Below are 16264 nucleotides of genomic sequence, written 5' to 3' on the forward strand. Positions count from 1 at the left end.
TTCAGCAGTCTCTGTCGACAGGCGAACTTCCATTCGATTGGAGCAAAGTCATCCATGTGTCCAAATCTGGCGACAAAAATAATATCAGTAACTACCGGCCCATATCACTAACAAGTATTGCATGTAAACTACCAGAAAATATTGTTGCATCAAATGTTGTGCAGCATCTTGAAGAAAACAGCATTTTTTACCCTCATCAACATGGTTTTAGGAAAGGGCTGTCGTGCGATACGCAACTCTTGGAATTTACTCATGAAGTTTTATCTATTATGAATGATAACCATCAGACGGATTGTGTTTTCATTGACTTTTCAAAGCCATTTGATCGCATACCACATTGCCGTCTAATTTCCAAGCTCTCTGCCTTAAACATCAATTCTTTAACACTATCATGGATTATAAATTCTTTGTCATTTCGCAAACAATTCACTTGCAAAAATTATTGCTCATCATCCCTCTCTGAGGTATCGTCTGGTGTTCCCCAGGGCAGTGTCTTGGGCCCATTACTATTTCTAATATATATTTACGACCAACCTACAGATATTACCGATATTACCTCTACCATTCGTTTGTTTCCAGATGATTGTTATTTACCGTAACATTTCTAATTCAACTGATCACTTTGAGCTACAGAGGATCTAGACTGTGTAACAAAATGGTGAGCTAAATGGCTAATGGCAGTAAACACTGACAAATGTAAATTAGTAACTTTCAGTTAAAAACTATCAAACTCCCTGTTCACCTACTCGCTTAACAATCACCCAGTCTCAGTGGCATCTTCATACACATACCTCGGTATCCTAACCTTTCCTGGATGACACACATAAATAAAATTGTAGCTAAGGCTTCACATATTCTCGGATATCTAAACATTAATTTTCATGGTGCACCACCTGAGACCCAAAAACTAGTTTACCTAATGTTTGTTCACCCACAACTTGAATTTGCATCACCTATCTGGTCACCCTACCAAGCATACTTAACACACTCCCTTGAATCTGTTGAAAACCGTGCTGCGTGCTTCATCGATCGCAATTATAACCGACATTCCAGCATGACTAACATCAAGATGACGCTACCACTTCCATCTTTAGAATCATGACAAGCGGTTGCACTGCTTTGTTTACAGTCAAAACCCGCGATAATAAAATCCTGCAACAACGAAATTCTCGCGATAGTGAAACATTTTCGTATCCCTAGCAAACGCCCATAGGATTCAATGCCTTTCATACCTCTTGACAACGAAATGTGGCTGTACTGCAATCACACATCAATGAAATTTGCCGGAATGTAACTCCGCATATTACCTACTCGCGTAAGGCTAGCAGGCTCCAAAATGTGCTCAAATGCGATTGTATTGCACTAGAACTGTGTAAAATAACACAACATTACACTTGTGTGGGCGCAGACAGACATTTTAATTCACAAAAACACCAAACGGCAGAAGCAGTCAATGCACTGGATACACGTCATGGCCACAATCTTGTTTGTTGATCGCCCGTTTGAAGTGGCACGCATGTTGCTATCACATGGGACGACGGTTTGACGACGATAGGCGATATCGTCGATTGGTGTTCGAAACGCGCGTTCAGTTTGTATTCCCCGTGACTGACAATTCGGAGAGGCCTAGGCCAATCACATGAGGTGAAATTGAACGCAAACTGAATGCGCGTTTCGAAGAACAATCACCGATCGCAGCAGTGCACTGCGTAATGTGCCCCTCGGTGAGAAAAATGCAGCAAAAGCAAGGAAATCCACGTCCCACCAACATGGAATTGTTTATGGCGCTTGAAATGGCAGTCGCAGCATATCAAGTGTCATGCATTGAGCCATGATTGAGCGATCGTGCAGGAATACGCTTCCCTTGCTTCAAGAATGCTGGTTTTGGTGTGAACTGACAGGCATCACGTGCGGACTCGGCACCGGCCGTAGATTTGCGCGAAAAGGCCGTCATCCCCATCGTTTACCTTCGGGTACACCAATACGATCACTTTTGCGCTCGGCACTGGACATGTCGGCACCTACGTGCAACAGCGCGCGCTGGAGAAATGCTGCTGCATGCGCTGTTGCTCTTGCGTCCGGTGCCGAGTTACACAAAATCTCGCAAAAGTGATCACATCTCCGAAAGCAATTGACCGAGAATAATGTGCTACGGCAGTGCTGCCACTACTGGTCAAATTATGTGGTGCACGTTGTGCTGTCGGCAATGCAGTTTTATATCCTCAAGCAAAGCTTGTAAAAAGTAGGCTTTGCAAGCTTATTGTCAAAGTAGGAACTTTGACAGTAAAGTTTTGTTCTGCGATGCATTACCTATCTGTGTTGTTTCTTTTCGCAACAACAAAATTCTCGCGAAAGCAATTTTTCTTGCATTCCCCGCCGATTTCGTTATTGCGAGGTTCAACTGTATTTCATAAGATGGTGTTGAGTCCTCATAGAAACACACTGCCTTTGTCTCAGCCATGCCGTATATCACACTATCTTCATAATCGCAGTAGCTTTCGGTGAATTTTGGTAATACTAAAGCATTTAACATGTCTGCTTTCCCGCATGCCATAAGCCATTGGAATGGCCTTCCTGATGATGTTACAAACACCAAAGATACTAACGCATTTAGAGACAGGATAACCACCATACTTAACTAATATCCTTGTTTTTATGTGCTGTTACCAAAACAAAATGTTTTTAAATGTTGTATTACATGCATGAAACTGTGCTCTTGTTTAGTTCTGAGCCAAGTTGTGTTCTGTTTTTATACAGCCACATTTCTAAAACCTAAAATTTGTATAACTGCTTTCCTTGATTTTAAGAGTATAATATCTGGTGTTTGTTGTTAACAATTGTATAATGTTTTTCTTCAAACATTGTATTTGCTCTTATGCTCTTACGATTTCCATGTATATTGTTCCACTCGCACAATGCTCTCATGTAAAGGAGCCTTTTAGTTTATTGAATAAATAAATAAATAAACTTGTGTTATGGTGCAGTAGCTGTGCTAAGCCTCGTGAAAGTCTTCCGCGAGCGCTTTTTCTATTTGCTGTGACTTCATTCATCACAAAGTATTTTGTTTTTTTGTTTTATTATTGCCCAATGGAGCACAGCACCATGTATATAGAAGAGCATGGTGAACGGCAGAGCTTATTGCTTCAGATGAACTGGCTGTTTTTCGTCGACACAAGTGTGCACAAAAGGCACTGAAAAGCATAATGACCACTGCACAGTCCCCGACGCTTGCAACACACACTGCACCTCTCTCCGCATGCTGTGCATTTTTCTCTCTAACCGTCAGTGTAACATGCAGTGGAATGACCGCTTGCAAATATACATACCCCTTGCAGTATCTTTCTCTGGCACTGCTAACAAGTGTCAGGCAAGAGACCCTCAAAAGATTAATAAAGGTTACAGCGCAAGCCCTTATTTGCTAGATCACATTGCCAGGTGTGTTGCCATTAGCAACAGCATCTGCTGATGCTGCTAGATTTAGTGGAATGATTACGAAATAAAATGAGCTCCCCCCCCCCCCAAAAAAAAGCCCCTTCAGGAGCTAAGTTCAAATATAGGCAAATATGGGCACGAGGGACCAAAATAGGGATTTACAGGCACCTATATATGGAGCCAGTGCTAAATGACTTTTTGACCAATATTTCGTGCTCATACCTTAAAAGGGTGCGGTTCTGATGCATGGAAACAAGCATTTGCCTATTACTGAAGTACTATAGCACCAAACAGACGACACAAGAAGAGACACGGACGAGCGCTTAGGAAACACATATTGAAGGGCCCACTGTACAAGAAAGATATTCCAGCAGAACTTTTTGTTGGGCTAGTTTTTGTTGGACAACTAGCACAACAAAAAGTTCTGCTGGAAAGATTTGCCTATTAGTCGGTCTCTAATATACGACACATATTTGATTCTGCCAAGCACCAGAGAAAACTTAGGACTTTTCATTCAGAAGCAGCGCATATCCTGTGAAAGGCACCCAGTGACCCAAGTTGGCATCAATGAAGTTCACTGGAGGGTGGCACATGGCCAGTGCCACCACCCAGTGAGCCCAGTAGGTTTGATGGTGCCCACTTCCCTCCAACCATCTGACTTACCCAGTGACCCATGTTGACAGGAAAATGCTTAGTGATAAGTCAGGCACAAGAAAGAGCACAAAGCACCCTAAGTAATGTCTTTCCTTGAATCTAACGCATGCTTCTCTTCATGTCAGCTCGTCATTAGTTTTTGTTTCGTTGCAAAATGCAAATGATTTATTTTACTAATGACTTGTTCACAGCAGTAGGTAAGAAAATTACTATTGACTGTATATATTTAGGCTTTCTGAGGGGATTTTGATAGTCTGGCATAATCTCCTTCATTTATGAATGTCTAAACTAAAAGTACATCATAATGTTTTAGGCTGGGCAGAGTGCTTCTGCCAAACCATTCTCAGTATGTGCATGCCAATGGCTTTGGTTCTCCGTCAGAATAAGTTACCTCATAAGTGCGCGAGAGATTCGTTTTAGGACTGCTATTATTCCTTATATATATTAACGATGTGCCTGTTGGAAGTAAATCTTCGATCGAACTTTCCACTGCATATTGGGTTTTATATCGGCTAATCAATTACCCCAAGGATGCTTTTACTTTGCAAAGTGACACAAATAAGCTCTCGTCTTCATGTGATCAATGTTTCAAAGTGTAAAGTGACGAGCATTGCGCATTCTCAAGTCAACGTCCTACCACACTCTCAACAACACACCTTTAGCAGCTGTTTCCTCTTTTAAATACCTTGGAATACACATTATGGACAACCCTTCTTGGACTGTGCATGTTGAGTTTGTATTTATGAATGCCAGCAGCATGCTTGGTTATTTGCACTGAAGCTTCTGTACCACCTCCCCCAATATGAAACTTTTACTTTATAGATCAGTAGCAAGACTGAAGCTCGACTATGCCAGTTCTATCTCAGATCCATCCACTGCTCCTTTATCGCATGCTGTCGAAAGCGTACAAAACTGTTCTCGTTTTATTCTATCAAAACGCTCATATGAAGAACAAAATTAATGTTTACTCTACGTAGTCTTGAATCACACCGTACACGCTCTCTCTTGAGTTTACTTCTTAAGATTTATTTCCTTAATTTCGACCTTAAAGAATAGCTGCTTGTCCCTCCCACCTACATTTCTTTTTTGCAGCAACCACAAATTCGAATTTGTGGTTCCCACACTGTGTACCACCCATTTTTCTGATTCCTTGATACCACTAACAAACAACAAATGTAATCGTCTCCTCCTTCCTTGCTGCAATTACTGATATGCTGTCACCTTCATGAAAACTACGTCTGAATATTTTTGTGCATAAGAAAAATACTTACTCCTCTATGTAAAGCCTTTGGGTCTTTAAGGTACTGAAATAAAATAAAAGACTGAAATAAGAATGCTAACTGCTTGGGAAAAAGTCATTTCTAAACTAGTCTGCACACTGCATTGAGTATTATGTTATTTTTCAAGCGCTGCTATCAAGGCTACACACTTTGATTCAATGAAGCAAGTTCAATGCTGAACCACTGGCTGGCAAGTGTATTGAAGTGAGACTAAAGCTTTTCATCTGACAGCAGGCAAATGACAGTGACAACAAAGTGCGCTCACTCACAGTGACACTCAATTTCAGAGAGTGGGAATGACCTCAAAGGGACATGTGCCACCTGTCCCATCTACCATGTCAAATTATGTGCTCATCCCCAGGCTGTAAATGTGCACCAACCCATTCAACAATGCATATTGCCACGACACAATTTGCTTGCCTGACTGGGGTATGACTCAACACCAGAATGAAACAAATAAACTTGTAATCGGGCACCCCGAAAGTGTGCATTAAGCGGGCAAGGAGTGAAGAAGCTAGGGTTCATTTTGCTTTTACATATCTTAGTTTTGTTGTTGTGGAATCTGGGCTTAATTTACTACCATAATTTACTTGTGTAATTTACGCACTCACCCCTTATTACACAGGTTTGCACACCAGCTCAGCATGCAATGCAGAGTTGGTATCTTTGCAGTTTCCGTTAAACACAGCTGGAACATGGAGTGGATGGACAGAGAATTGAGAGACCAAAAAGATCAACTGTCAAGACAAGTGGATTCTCGCAGCTTAGCAAAAGGTATTTCCCAAAAGCAAGGAATTCTGTCACAAGCGGAATTGCAAATGCGCTTGGCAGCAACATTGGCTGCAGTGCACATGCCAAAAGCATCGTACTAAATTTCCCTGCTTTCGCAGAATTACTGCGGCACTGCTCATATACTGTGGAGCTTGACAGGGGGCGGCGTATCATCATCCCACGGGCGTCACCGTAGCGATAGACATATCGCAGTTCTGGCTGCTGTGACCTATCTGCGTGGGATTTCTATCAACACCTGCTTTTAAAAGGGACACCACATCGAGCTGCTCTTCACTTTGGCAGCAGTCCGCACGCTGAAAGCATCATACTAGATTTCCCTGCTTTTGCAGGTAAGCGAATAATCTTGTTTACAGCGTCTTCTGACCCTAATTTTGCACACTGGTGCCAAATGTGAACCTGATTTCAACCTTGTACTGTGACTTGCAATTTTTAAGCATGTCAATGGAACTCATGAAAGCATTTGACGACTTTAAGCGAGAAATGACGCACGGACTGCACTGTCAAGAAAGCGTGAAGTTTTGCAGCGATACTTGCAACGAGACAAAAGCAATTACCTTCGAAGTTAAAGCACTTAGAAAAGAAGTCAGTGAACTTTTGAAATCCAATGAAGATCTCAGAAAGGAAAACATGCGTCTGACGCAAAGAATCAATGAACCTGAACAATACAGTCGTCTGAATAACTTGGCGATAAAAGATGTGATTTCAACTGACAACCCCGAGGACATAGTAAAGAAAATTGGTGAACTATTCGATGAGTCTGTTTTTGAGGCAGACATTGATTCAGGTCACAGAGTACAAGCTCAAAAGACTGATGAGATGAATATAATTGTTAGGTTTGTGAGAAGGGACAAGCATCATGCTTCTTTGTCTAAGGCCAGGAAACAAAGTATTTCAAATGACAAACTCAGTCCATTTGAAGAGGGTCCAGTTTTTTGTTAAAGGGTCCCTCACCAGGCCCCAAAGCAAATTTTGGTTATACGCTGGAAGTTGTTAAGTGTCCTTTAGGGAGCATTCTGCCGCAAAAATGTTTCAAATCAGCTCATTAATAGCCGAGATAGAAATATTTCAGTGCCGCGAACCCATGATTTCAGCAGACGAGCTACACTGCAAAGCGAGACACTCTATCTACTCGCTCCGTCTAGAGCCTCTGAAAGCAAAATTCCTTCCTTGTGTTCTCCCATACCAGACCTCGAGGATCACGTGACGCATATGTCACGGGCCCTGCCTTCACTTTTTTCTCGCTTTATTTTTCGGCGCTGCGCACTTCCGCTGACGGTGTTGTGCGCAGGCTGTTGTGATGGTTTCGTTTGGCACAGCGTACGATTTTGCACGCTGTGCACAAGGACACGACTAGTGGCATAATTAAGTGCTACACGAATACTAAGGTAGAACAAGCAGATCGCAGAGCATGACCATGCACTGGAACACGGTAGGAAATGGCATAGTTTCAGTACCTGCACACGTGACTGCACGACCGTGAGAACAAGCAGACGAAGCGGAAGTACATCTTTTGCTTTGGTGTGAAGTAAAACAAAAAACACGCAGACATTCTGTTTGCACGCTTTATTATTTCTCTAAACTTCAATTTGTCAATTCAAGCAAAAGATCACACAAATAACAGATGTTGCCTTGAATAATTCTCGAAATCACGTATCACCATGAGCAATGTCACACTGCAGACACGAGTACGTTACCGTCTGGCTTGGAGCGTGGCCGCCGCGAGGGAAAGGGAAAAGTACATTTGCATTGATATTTCAGACCTTTCCATGGCGTATAGCGATGCAATTCTTTGCAAACACGATCATTAGCACACATTGTATGCTCTGCGCTTATTAGCTCAAAATGGCCGGACTTAGAGAACAGCCCTTTAATGAGCACTTCACTCAGGCCAATAAGAAGCTACTTGGAGCTGCTTGTTCCTATGGGTGGGCAGTGCAACCCGGATGAAAGACAAGAGGAAGTACAGTCGCCGACTGATTTCTCGGACTCCAAAAATTCAGACATGCTCGATTATTCGGACTGCTTCGCGGCACCGCCATTCTGCCCATAGACCATAATGTATAACAAATGCCGAAAGTTCGGTCCCCTTGCAACCTCTCGTCTGATTTTTCAGACCCTCCTTGAGCCAACTCGATCGAGAGCACCATGCACAGACTCTGACCGGTGCATGGTTCAACTTGCTGAACACCATTTTTGTTTTGAATGGAGCTTCCTTGCTGCCCCACGAAGTGGCGCTACTGCAAATCCCCACTCATCATCATCGTTTCTGCCTGGTTCGATAGAGTGGCTACAGCAGTTCCTGTCTCAGCTTAGTAAGCCACGTCAAGACAAAGCAGCAGCTGATTTGTTTCTTTCTTCGTGCACGACACTGCGAATAGGCCACGATTTTCGTTTGTGCGACTGGTGTCGGAGTGACGGCGTGGTGGTGTTTGCTTTGTGTGCTGTGTCGAGGTAGTGGTGATCCAACGCGGCATACGGAAACATCGCGTCAAGTGTCTAATGGCGCCAACAGTGCCCGCGTAGACTGCACTGGGGAATGCCGGCAAGCGGGCACCGGGAGGCCTAGGATTTGTCGCCTTCCGATGTGCTCCCTACTGAGGCTGAAAATGTTCTGCCGAGACCTGCGCAATGGTTGCATTGCGATTCCGGACACCATCTCATTTGACAGTTTCACAGGTGCCAACACTGCTGTACTGACATGTGCAGAACTCGACGACGGCGAGATCATTCGTCAGGTTTCTACTACACCGCCGGATGAAGACTCCAAGTTGGCTCCAATGACTCCGAGTACAAGCAGTGACTGTGCTTTCAGCCGCCTATAGTGACTATACGACCCTCTCCGAGATTCAGGCTGATCTGATTGCGCGTAAACGGAACAATGTGCAATGGCGCATTCACGATTTCTTCAAGCCTACTGCCGAACCCGAATAATTGCGTGGAAATAAAGGACTTTTTTTTTTCTTAATCTGCTTTTTCGGACACCTGTTTATTCGGACATTTCCGCAGTCCCCGTGAGGTCCAAATGAACAGTCGGCAACTGTACATGATATGAGCGCAGACTAACAACTATGTTTGAACAAATGGAAATATTGTACAATATGAATCAAATCAATCGCAAGATTGTGGAATCCTACTTCATGCATGTAAACTCTGGTGCATGCGTCAGCCAGACTTCTATCACTCTGCTGGATAAAGAAACGGAGTTTTTGAATGGCAAGATAGGCTAACACCCTTTCACTCTTGTAAGCGTCACTTTACATGCGTTTGCATGTTCTGTATATTTTAGTCTCTTGTTCGAAAAAATAAACCAGTTGTTAGTCTGCGCTCGTACCATGCACTTCCTCTTGTCCTTAGTCCGGGTTGCGCTGCCCACCCCGGGAACATGTTCAGTCACCAACCTGCCCAGTTTGCCGTGTTCGTTGGAGCTGCCATTGCATGCAAAAAGCTGGTCGGGTAGAAGTTTGCCTGGACCTCTGGTGGCAAGGTATTCTCGCAAAATACTGAGACGCGAGATGTGCTAAAGGTCCGAGATCTGTCCGATTTGGACAAGGTGTGTTTCTATGCAACTTATATTGTTGTTGTTTTTGTCATGGACAGATCTGTGATATGTCAATATTATAACAATGATAGTCTCACCTCAACTTACTGCTCAGACATAGCTGGGTTTTCGACAATTCATCTCAATGTCCGTAACATGAAGAATTAGGAAGACTGCCTAAATTTGTTTTTTGAATCATTAAAAGTAAACTTTGATGCAATTCTATTTACACAGACTTGGTTGGACACTAATGATGAACACGTTCCCCTCCCTGGTTACAACTATAATGGTCTATTTAGGTCGAGCGGCAGAGGCGGTGGTGTTGCAGTATATGTTAAAAGTTGCTATCCACATAGTGTAATAGAAGATTTTTCAATCACAACTCCCAATGTTGAATGTATGGTTGTAGCCCTGCCCATACTATGGTTGCAACAGTATACAGACCACCTGCTGGCAACAGATTACAATTTTCCCACTTCTTAGAAAGTCAAATGGAATTCCTAACGTCCACCAAGCTTCCGGTTGTTCTTATGGGTGATGTCAGCGTAAACCTAATTTCCAATGATAATATAACACGGGAACTAAATAGTATTGTACATACATATGTCTGTTCGAACATTAAGTTACCCACATGGGTAACTGCAACCACTTCTAGTTTACTGGATATCTGCGCCACAAATGTATTATTTCTGAAACTGCGTCTGGTGTGCTGGTCAACAACAATAGTGACTATTTGCCTGTTTTCTGTTTTGTTCCTATTCAACTATATAAGCCTAAACTGTCCGTGGTAACATATAAGCCTAGAGACATTAGTGAAGAGTCCTTGAGTAAATTCAAATCAGTGATTGACGATGCTTCTTGGGGTACCATATATGAAATGACTGATGTAAACAAATCATACGAAGCTGTCCTCCAAAAATTTATTGGCTGCTACGATGAAGCCTTCCCGTAGAGAGAAAGGAAAACTAAAAGTAAAAAATATATAAAATCATGAATAAAACACTGTATGAGAAAATTAAAAACAGAAATGAAATATACCATAGGTTTATTGAAACTAGAAATCCTGATCTTTTTTCAGAAAACAAGAAATATAGGAACAAACTAAAAAAAAACTGAAAACTGCAAAATCAAATCAGTATGTTGAGCACTTCACGCTGATACGCAATGACGCCAAGAAAGTATGGTGGCAGGCAAATAATTTATTGAATAGGAAAACTCAATCTGGCCTATCAGAGATATACATCTGATGGAATATTGACTGGTTCTGGTTTAGCTACGGCAATGAATGCATTTTTTGTTAATGTTGGCACTGTGGAGCACAGTGACCCAATCTCGTGTAGGACGTACTCAAATCTGATAAACCCGCTATCACACTCTGTTACCTTCTATTCTGCCTCCACCACTGAAGTTGCTAGTTTAATTAGAAACTTAAAGGACAATGCATCAGCAGGGCATGAAGACATCAAGGCATCTCCTCTGAAACATGTATCGATGCCGATATATGACGTCTTGACTTACAGTATTAACCTCATGCTTACAAACAGCACGTTTCCCAATCATTTAAAGGTAGCTCGTGTGTGTCCAGTGTATAAGGGTGGTAATAGAACTGAAATCTCAAATTATTGTCCAATCTCTATACTGCCAATGTTATCTCAAGTGTTTGTGGGAGTAATAAACATTAGGCTAGAAAACCTCTTTAGTAAGCATAACGATATAACCAGCTCACAATATGGATTTGTGAAGTGAAGATCTACTGAATCTACTGATTGTTGTCCATTAAAGAGAAAATAATTGATAATATTGAACGTCGGAAATACACTGTTGGTTTATTTCTTGACTTTTGAAAAACATTTGACTGTGTCCAACATATTTTATTGTATAAATTGACAGATTATGGAGTTCGTGGTATACCTTTGGACTTATCAAGAGTTATTTATTAAGAAGCTTTCACCCGTTGCTATGCGCACCTTATCGGCCAATCGAACAGCCCTGATTGTGAACACTGCAGATGCCTGAAACACTGGAACACATACTGTGCGATTGCCCAGCATATATGCTGGAGCGAAGGACGTTAGAAAGTTTTCTAGCCAGCGTTGGCAGGCAACCCCTGTCGGAGGAAGCTATCCTCGGCCCATGGCCTCGGCCTTTAGTGCGTGCAACTAAAGTGTTGTTGAAGTTTCTGCAGGACACCAAGCATGACGAGCGGCTCCAGCCAGGCAACTGTCTCATGTACATAAGCACTCACCACTTCATCCCAGTACTTTCACTCCCCTCTTCCCCAGTGCAGAGTAGCAGACTAGAGCACACTAGCTCAGGTCGACCGTCTTTCCTGTCAATAAATTTTATTCTATATATATTTGTGCAACAAGCTTCAGTTTGTAAGATGCAATCACTGCTCCTCTGCTCCCATGGTTATACAGCAAGTTGTTCCCCAGGGATCAATTTTAGGGCTATTATTCTTCATAGTATATATTAATGATATAACTAATATTCCTGGCTCACCCGATCTGGTAATGTATGCTGATGACATCAATGCCTTTTTCACTGACTGTTCATTAACTAAATTAGAAATAAGGGTCAATAATTATTTATATAAATGGGGAACTTGGTTGATGGCAAATAAGCTAAGTATGAATCTTACTAAAACAACACATATTTAGGCCGATTAATACTACTGAACGGAGTAGTGTACTTATTAAATATAAAAACAATATGATAAAACAAGTTGCCAATCACAAGTGTCTAGGTGTTTGGTTTAATAAAAACCTTTCATGGAATGCTCATGTTTTTAATTTAGTAAAAGGTTTGAGTAAAACTATATGATGTCTTTATAAGGTTACTAATTTAACACCCACATGGCTCAAAATTTCTATGTGCTATGCTCTTTTTTTATTCCAAAATATATTGTAGTCTTGTGTGGGGAACCACTTCATCTGGAAACTTCAGTAGGTTGCATGTTCTGCAAAAAAAAAAAAGCCCTTAGAGCCATTGAAGGTTATTATGGCAGACTGCGGGATTTGCCTACAGAACCTTTATTCACGAAATATACAATTCCACCTACGCATCAAATTTATTACTATCGTCTACTGCAATATATTCGCCAAAACAAACTTTATGCCACTCTACCGACAGGCCTGCCGTAACTTACTATCTGAGAACACGTACAAAATTAGTACCTATCACTCGGACTAACTACGGTAGACAGAACTTAACCTTTTAGGCCAGGAGCGTAGACTGTTGGGCCAGTTGGTGCATCATGTAGTGTCGTTGAGAGGAAATACGGGTGGCAAGAAACGGAGTGGACAGGACAGACGCTCAGTATGACAAATGGTACCTTTCGGGTACCATTTGTCATCAATAAAACTTCACCAGATGTAGACTTCTCGACTTCAGCAAAGGTTTTTAAAAATATCAAGCAATACTTGAATGAATACCCTATATAGTTGTACTTGCTGTAGTATTGTACATGTTGTAGGACAAGTTCTTTTTGTGTGTGTGTGATCTTTTCTATGTATATTCAGTTATTGTATTGATGCCACATCATAGTTGTTTTCTATGTACATAACCAATGTATTTTCTGTTATATTTTATGAAGTTGTGTATTTGATTTACACATATTTTGTTGTTATATATACATTGGATGAGTGTGCTGCTGTCTGTAACAGGGAGCCAAGGACCAGTCAGGCCTACCGCCTTTTGCCATGGCTTCCCCTTTCATTTAAAGTAAATAAACATCAAATCAAATAAACTGCAGATGATGTTGTTCGAGACACCAGTGATAATGGCAATGGCTCAGAGTATACCGTGTTCAATGGCTTTTAGACAGATTCTGAATAGGCCAAGTAAGGGCTTTGTAAAATAAGAGCCTTTCGCTTGTGTTATACATTTCTTTTTCATCGTATTTCAAGACATGTCATGGGGGAATGGGGGATGTGTTTATGGAATCCACATGTAACTTGTGCACCCCCCTGCTAAGGCCCCAAAGTGAAGAAAACAAGGTTTACAAATCATGCAAATAAATATGGTGTATTAGATTGGGGCTGTGCCTCCCCTTCCTTGTTTCTATGCACCTGCTGAACATCATGCGCTGCAAGTAATGTCACACAAGATTGAGTTTGAGCTGCCATTGGGGATACTGGTGTGTTTCTGCAGATCTTTCCCCGATGCAGACTTAAACTGAGTTACTAGGGACCTACAAGCCCAAGTAAAACCCCAGAAAATTTGTGATGCTGCCTGCATAACAACTAAAACTAGGAAAGGAGGCAGGCTCACTGTAACCCTGAGTTCGAGAGGTAGACGTATGGACTTTAATTGTTGAGTGGCATTAGGAACTGACGACCAGTAACTGAAAACTATGCTTTTCTCTAGTGTTACATCAGTCGGTCCAGTCACCTGGTTTGATCATAATTCTGTCCAGTTAATAAAACGTTGAGTGATCTTTACATCCCCCATCCCCACAAGAGAGAGGGTTTCAAATCGGCCGAGCTTTTTTTTTTTTTTTTTGAAGGGGGGGGGGGGATATTACGGAACTTAACTGAACTACTGGGGCGCAGTAGAACTTTTTTTCTGACTGCACCACACATTTTCTGTATCACGCGGTTAGTGTTTGCATGCTTTTCCCCGCAGAGGCCTGCGGCAGCCAACAGAACGGCGCGCCACTGGTGCAGACGAATCAAGGAGACGTGATGCATAGCTGACGCACGAGTCTCCGATCGGCCAGAGGGAGCACATGTGCGCTCAGCAACACGACTACTCGCGAACATAGTCGGGGATCAAAAACAGTGCATGAAGAGAAGCAGTGGGATGTGCTTTTCAAACCCTTTGGTTAGTCATTTTTCACGCTGTTTCGTAAATGCCTTCTTATTGTCTTTTTTTTTTATTTCTTTTTCTCACAACCAGCCCACTCCGGCACCTTTACTGAGAACGCTGCCTCTTACAGCTAGATTCTGACTACGACCACAGCTAACACTAGGCCGCTCCCTGTCGAGCAGTCAGAAATAATACTGCGCAGTGACAAAATGCTCCAAGAGTCGAATACTCACCCATTCAGGACATTTCGTACACCTTTCGGCAGCGCACGCCAAGAACTAGACGCCATCTTGTTACACTATGCACGTAAACTGGATTGATTTTAAGAACAGAAACCAAAAGTGTCTTCAAAAATCTACAACCGCTAGAGTGGAGAGTGGACTGAACAGCAGCTTCCTAAGAATAAGAATGTTGCAGAGCGCAATTTGGTAGTGGTAGCGGCGGGGCTAAATGATGTCCCGAATGGTGAAGCCGCAAAAGTAGTGGAAAGATCAGCGGAGAGAGTTGACGATTTGAGGGCGATAGCACAGTAAGTCCAGATCGTGGTATGCACAGTGCCGGAGGTGCAAGGACGGAACGGAGAAATTACCAAGGACGTTGTTGCTGTTAATCGGGAGATAAGAAAGCTAAGCCAGGAGAAAGGCTTTGAAGTGGCAGACATAAACAGAAGTGCATAGAGCAGGCTTTGGCGGAGGCTTTACACGAAATGGCATGGATAGGAGGCGAGATCGGCTGGCGCCTGGCAGGCAGGGCAGTAGTTTTGTTAGGGGGATCCACTTCGGCTCAGGGCATAGAGGTAGGTAGGAACAGTGTATAAAGTGCAACTATAGACGAGGCAACCTAAAGTTTGCTCGCGCGGCACCAGCGCCGAATGCTCCCCTAGCGGACCGATGGAAGTTTCGAGGGTCGTCGCTGCGCGAGCGCGCGCCCGTGATCTGTTCGGCGGGAGCGCTCGTGCTGGCTCGGGCGCGTTGTTTTTGCGATGGCGAGTGCGACCTCATCAGCAAGGAAAGGTGGCACGCAATACTGCTGTATTGTTGATTACCATAACAGCCTCGAAAACACGAAAGGTTGAACGCCGCCCGTGAAATTCTACAGATTTCCGGGGAAGTGGTACGAGAAGGTCAGACGACAAGCATGGATAATTGCAGTGCGCCGAGTCAAGTAAGCACCATACTTTCGTATTCGCGTGCAATATCGCGGCTGCTCGATGAAGCGGAATAGTGATATGCCTGTTTTTAGCGCCCAACCGTTTGTTTAGTCATGCCGCGTTGTTGAATTGTGTTGACATCCGCTGCTTGTTAGCGGTAAATGCATGCGTATTGCGACGCTGAGCTTGACGACGCGAGCTCGATTCCCGGCCACAGCGGCCGCATTTCGAGGGGGCGAAGTGCAAGAACGCCCTTGTTACCGCGTGCTTTGATTTTTGTGCACGTTAAAGAACCCCCGGAGGTAATAAGTATTCCTGAGACTAACCATTACAGCGTGCCTCATAATGATTTAGTGGTTTTGCATGGTTTTGGCAGTTAAAACCCCCGAATTTATTTGATTCTACTGTGCCTTCACTCGCAATCGGCATGGACGAGCTTTAGAGAATTATTTCCATTTTCCAAACACTGCAACTTAATTTACTAGTTGTGCAGGTAACGAAAGGGGACGCGCGCTAGTTTTGTCTGATAGCAGACAGCATTTAATGCAAGCCGCGGTCGTCGCGTGCGTCGGTAAGCGGCAGATCGGAAAGCAGCCGATCGAGACGTGC

The 16264-nt window shown here is 43.0% G+C and overlaps 1 protein-coding gene across 1 annotated transcript in view; it reads right to left on the reverse strand.

The window, feature by feature from the left end:
* Nucleotides 1-14809, reverse strand: part of LOC126535566 (mitochondrial-processing peptidase subunit alpha) — a 254117-nt gene extending 239308 nt beyond the window's left edge. The window contains exons 1-2 of the mRNA XM_055073207.1: nucleotides 14739-14809; nucleotides 5358-5390 (exon numbers count right to left, since the gene is read on the reverse strand). Of these exons, the coding sequence (XP_054929182.1) occupies nucleotides 5358-5390; nucleotides 14739-14794 (89 nt within the window). The 5' untranslated portion in view covers nucleotides 14795-14809. The remainder of the gene's footprint in view (nucleotides 1-5357; nucleotides 5391-14738) is intronic.
* Between the last annotated feature and the right edge of the window lie 1455 nt (nucleotides 14810-16264).

This window comes from Dermacentor andersoni, chromosome 7, assembly GCF_023375885.2.
Source record: "Dermacentor andersoni chromosome 7, qqDerAnde1_hic_scaffold, whole genome shotgun sequence".
Lineage (NCBI taxonomy): Eukaryota > Metazoa > Arthropoda > Arachnida > Ixodida > Ixodidae > Dermacentor > Dermacentor andersoni.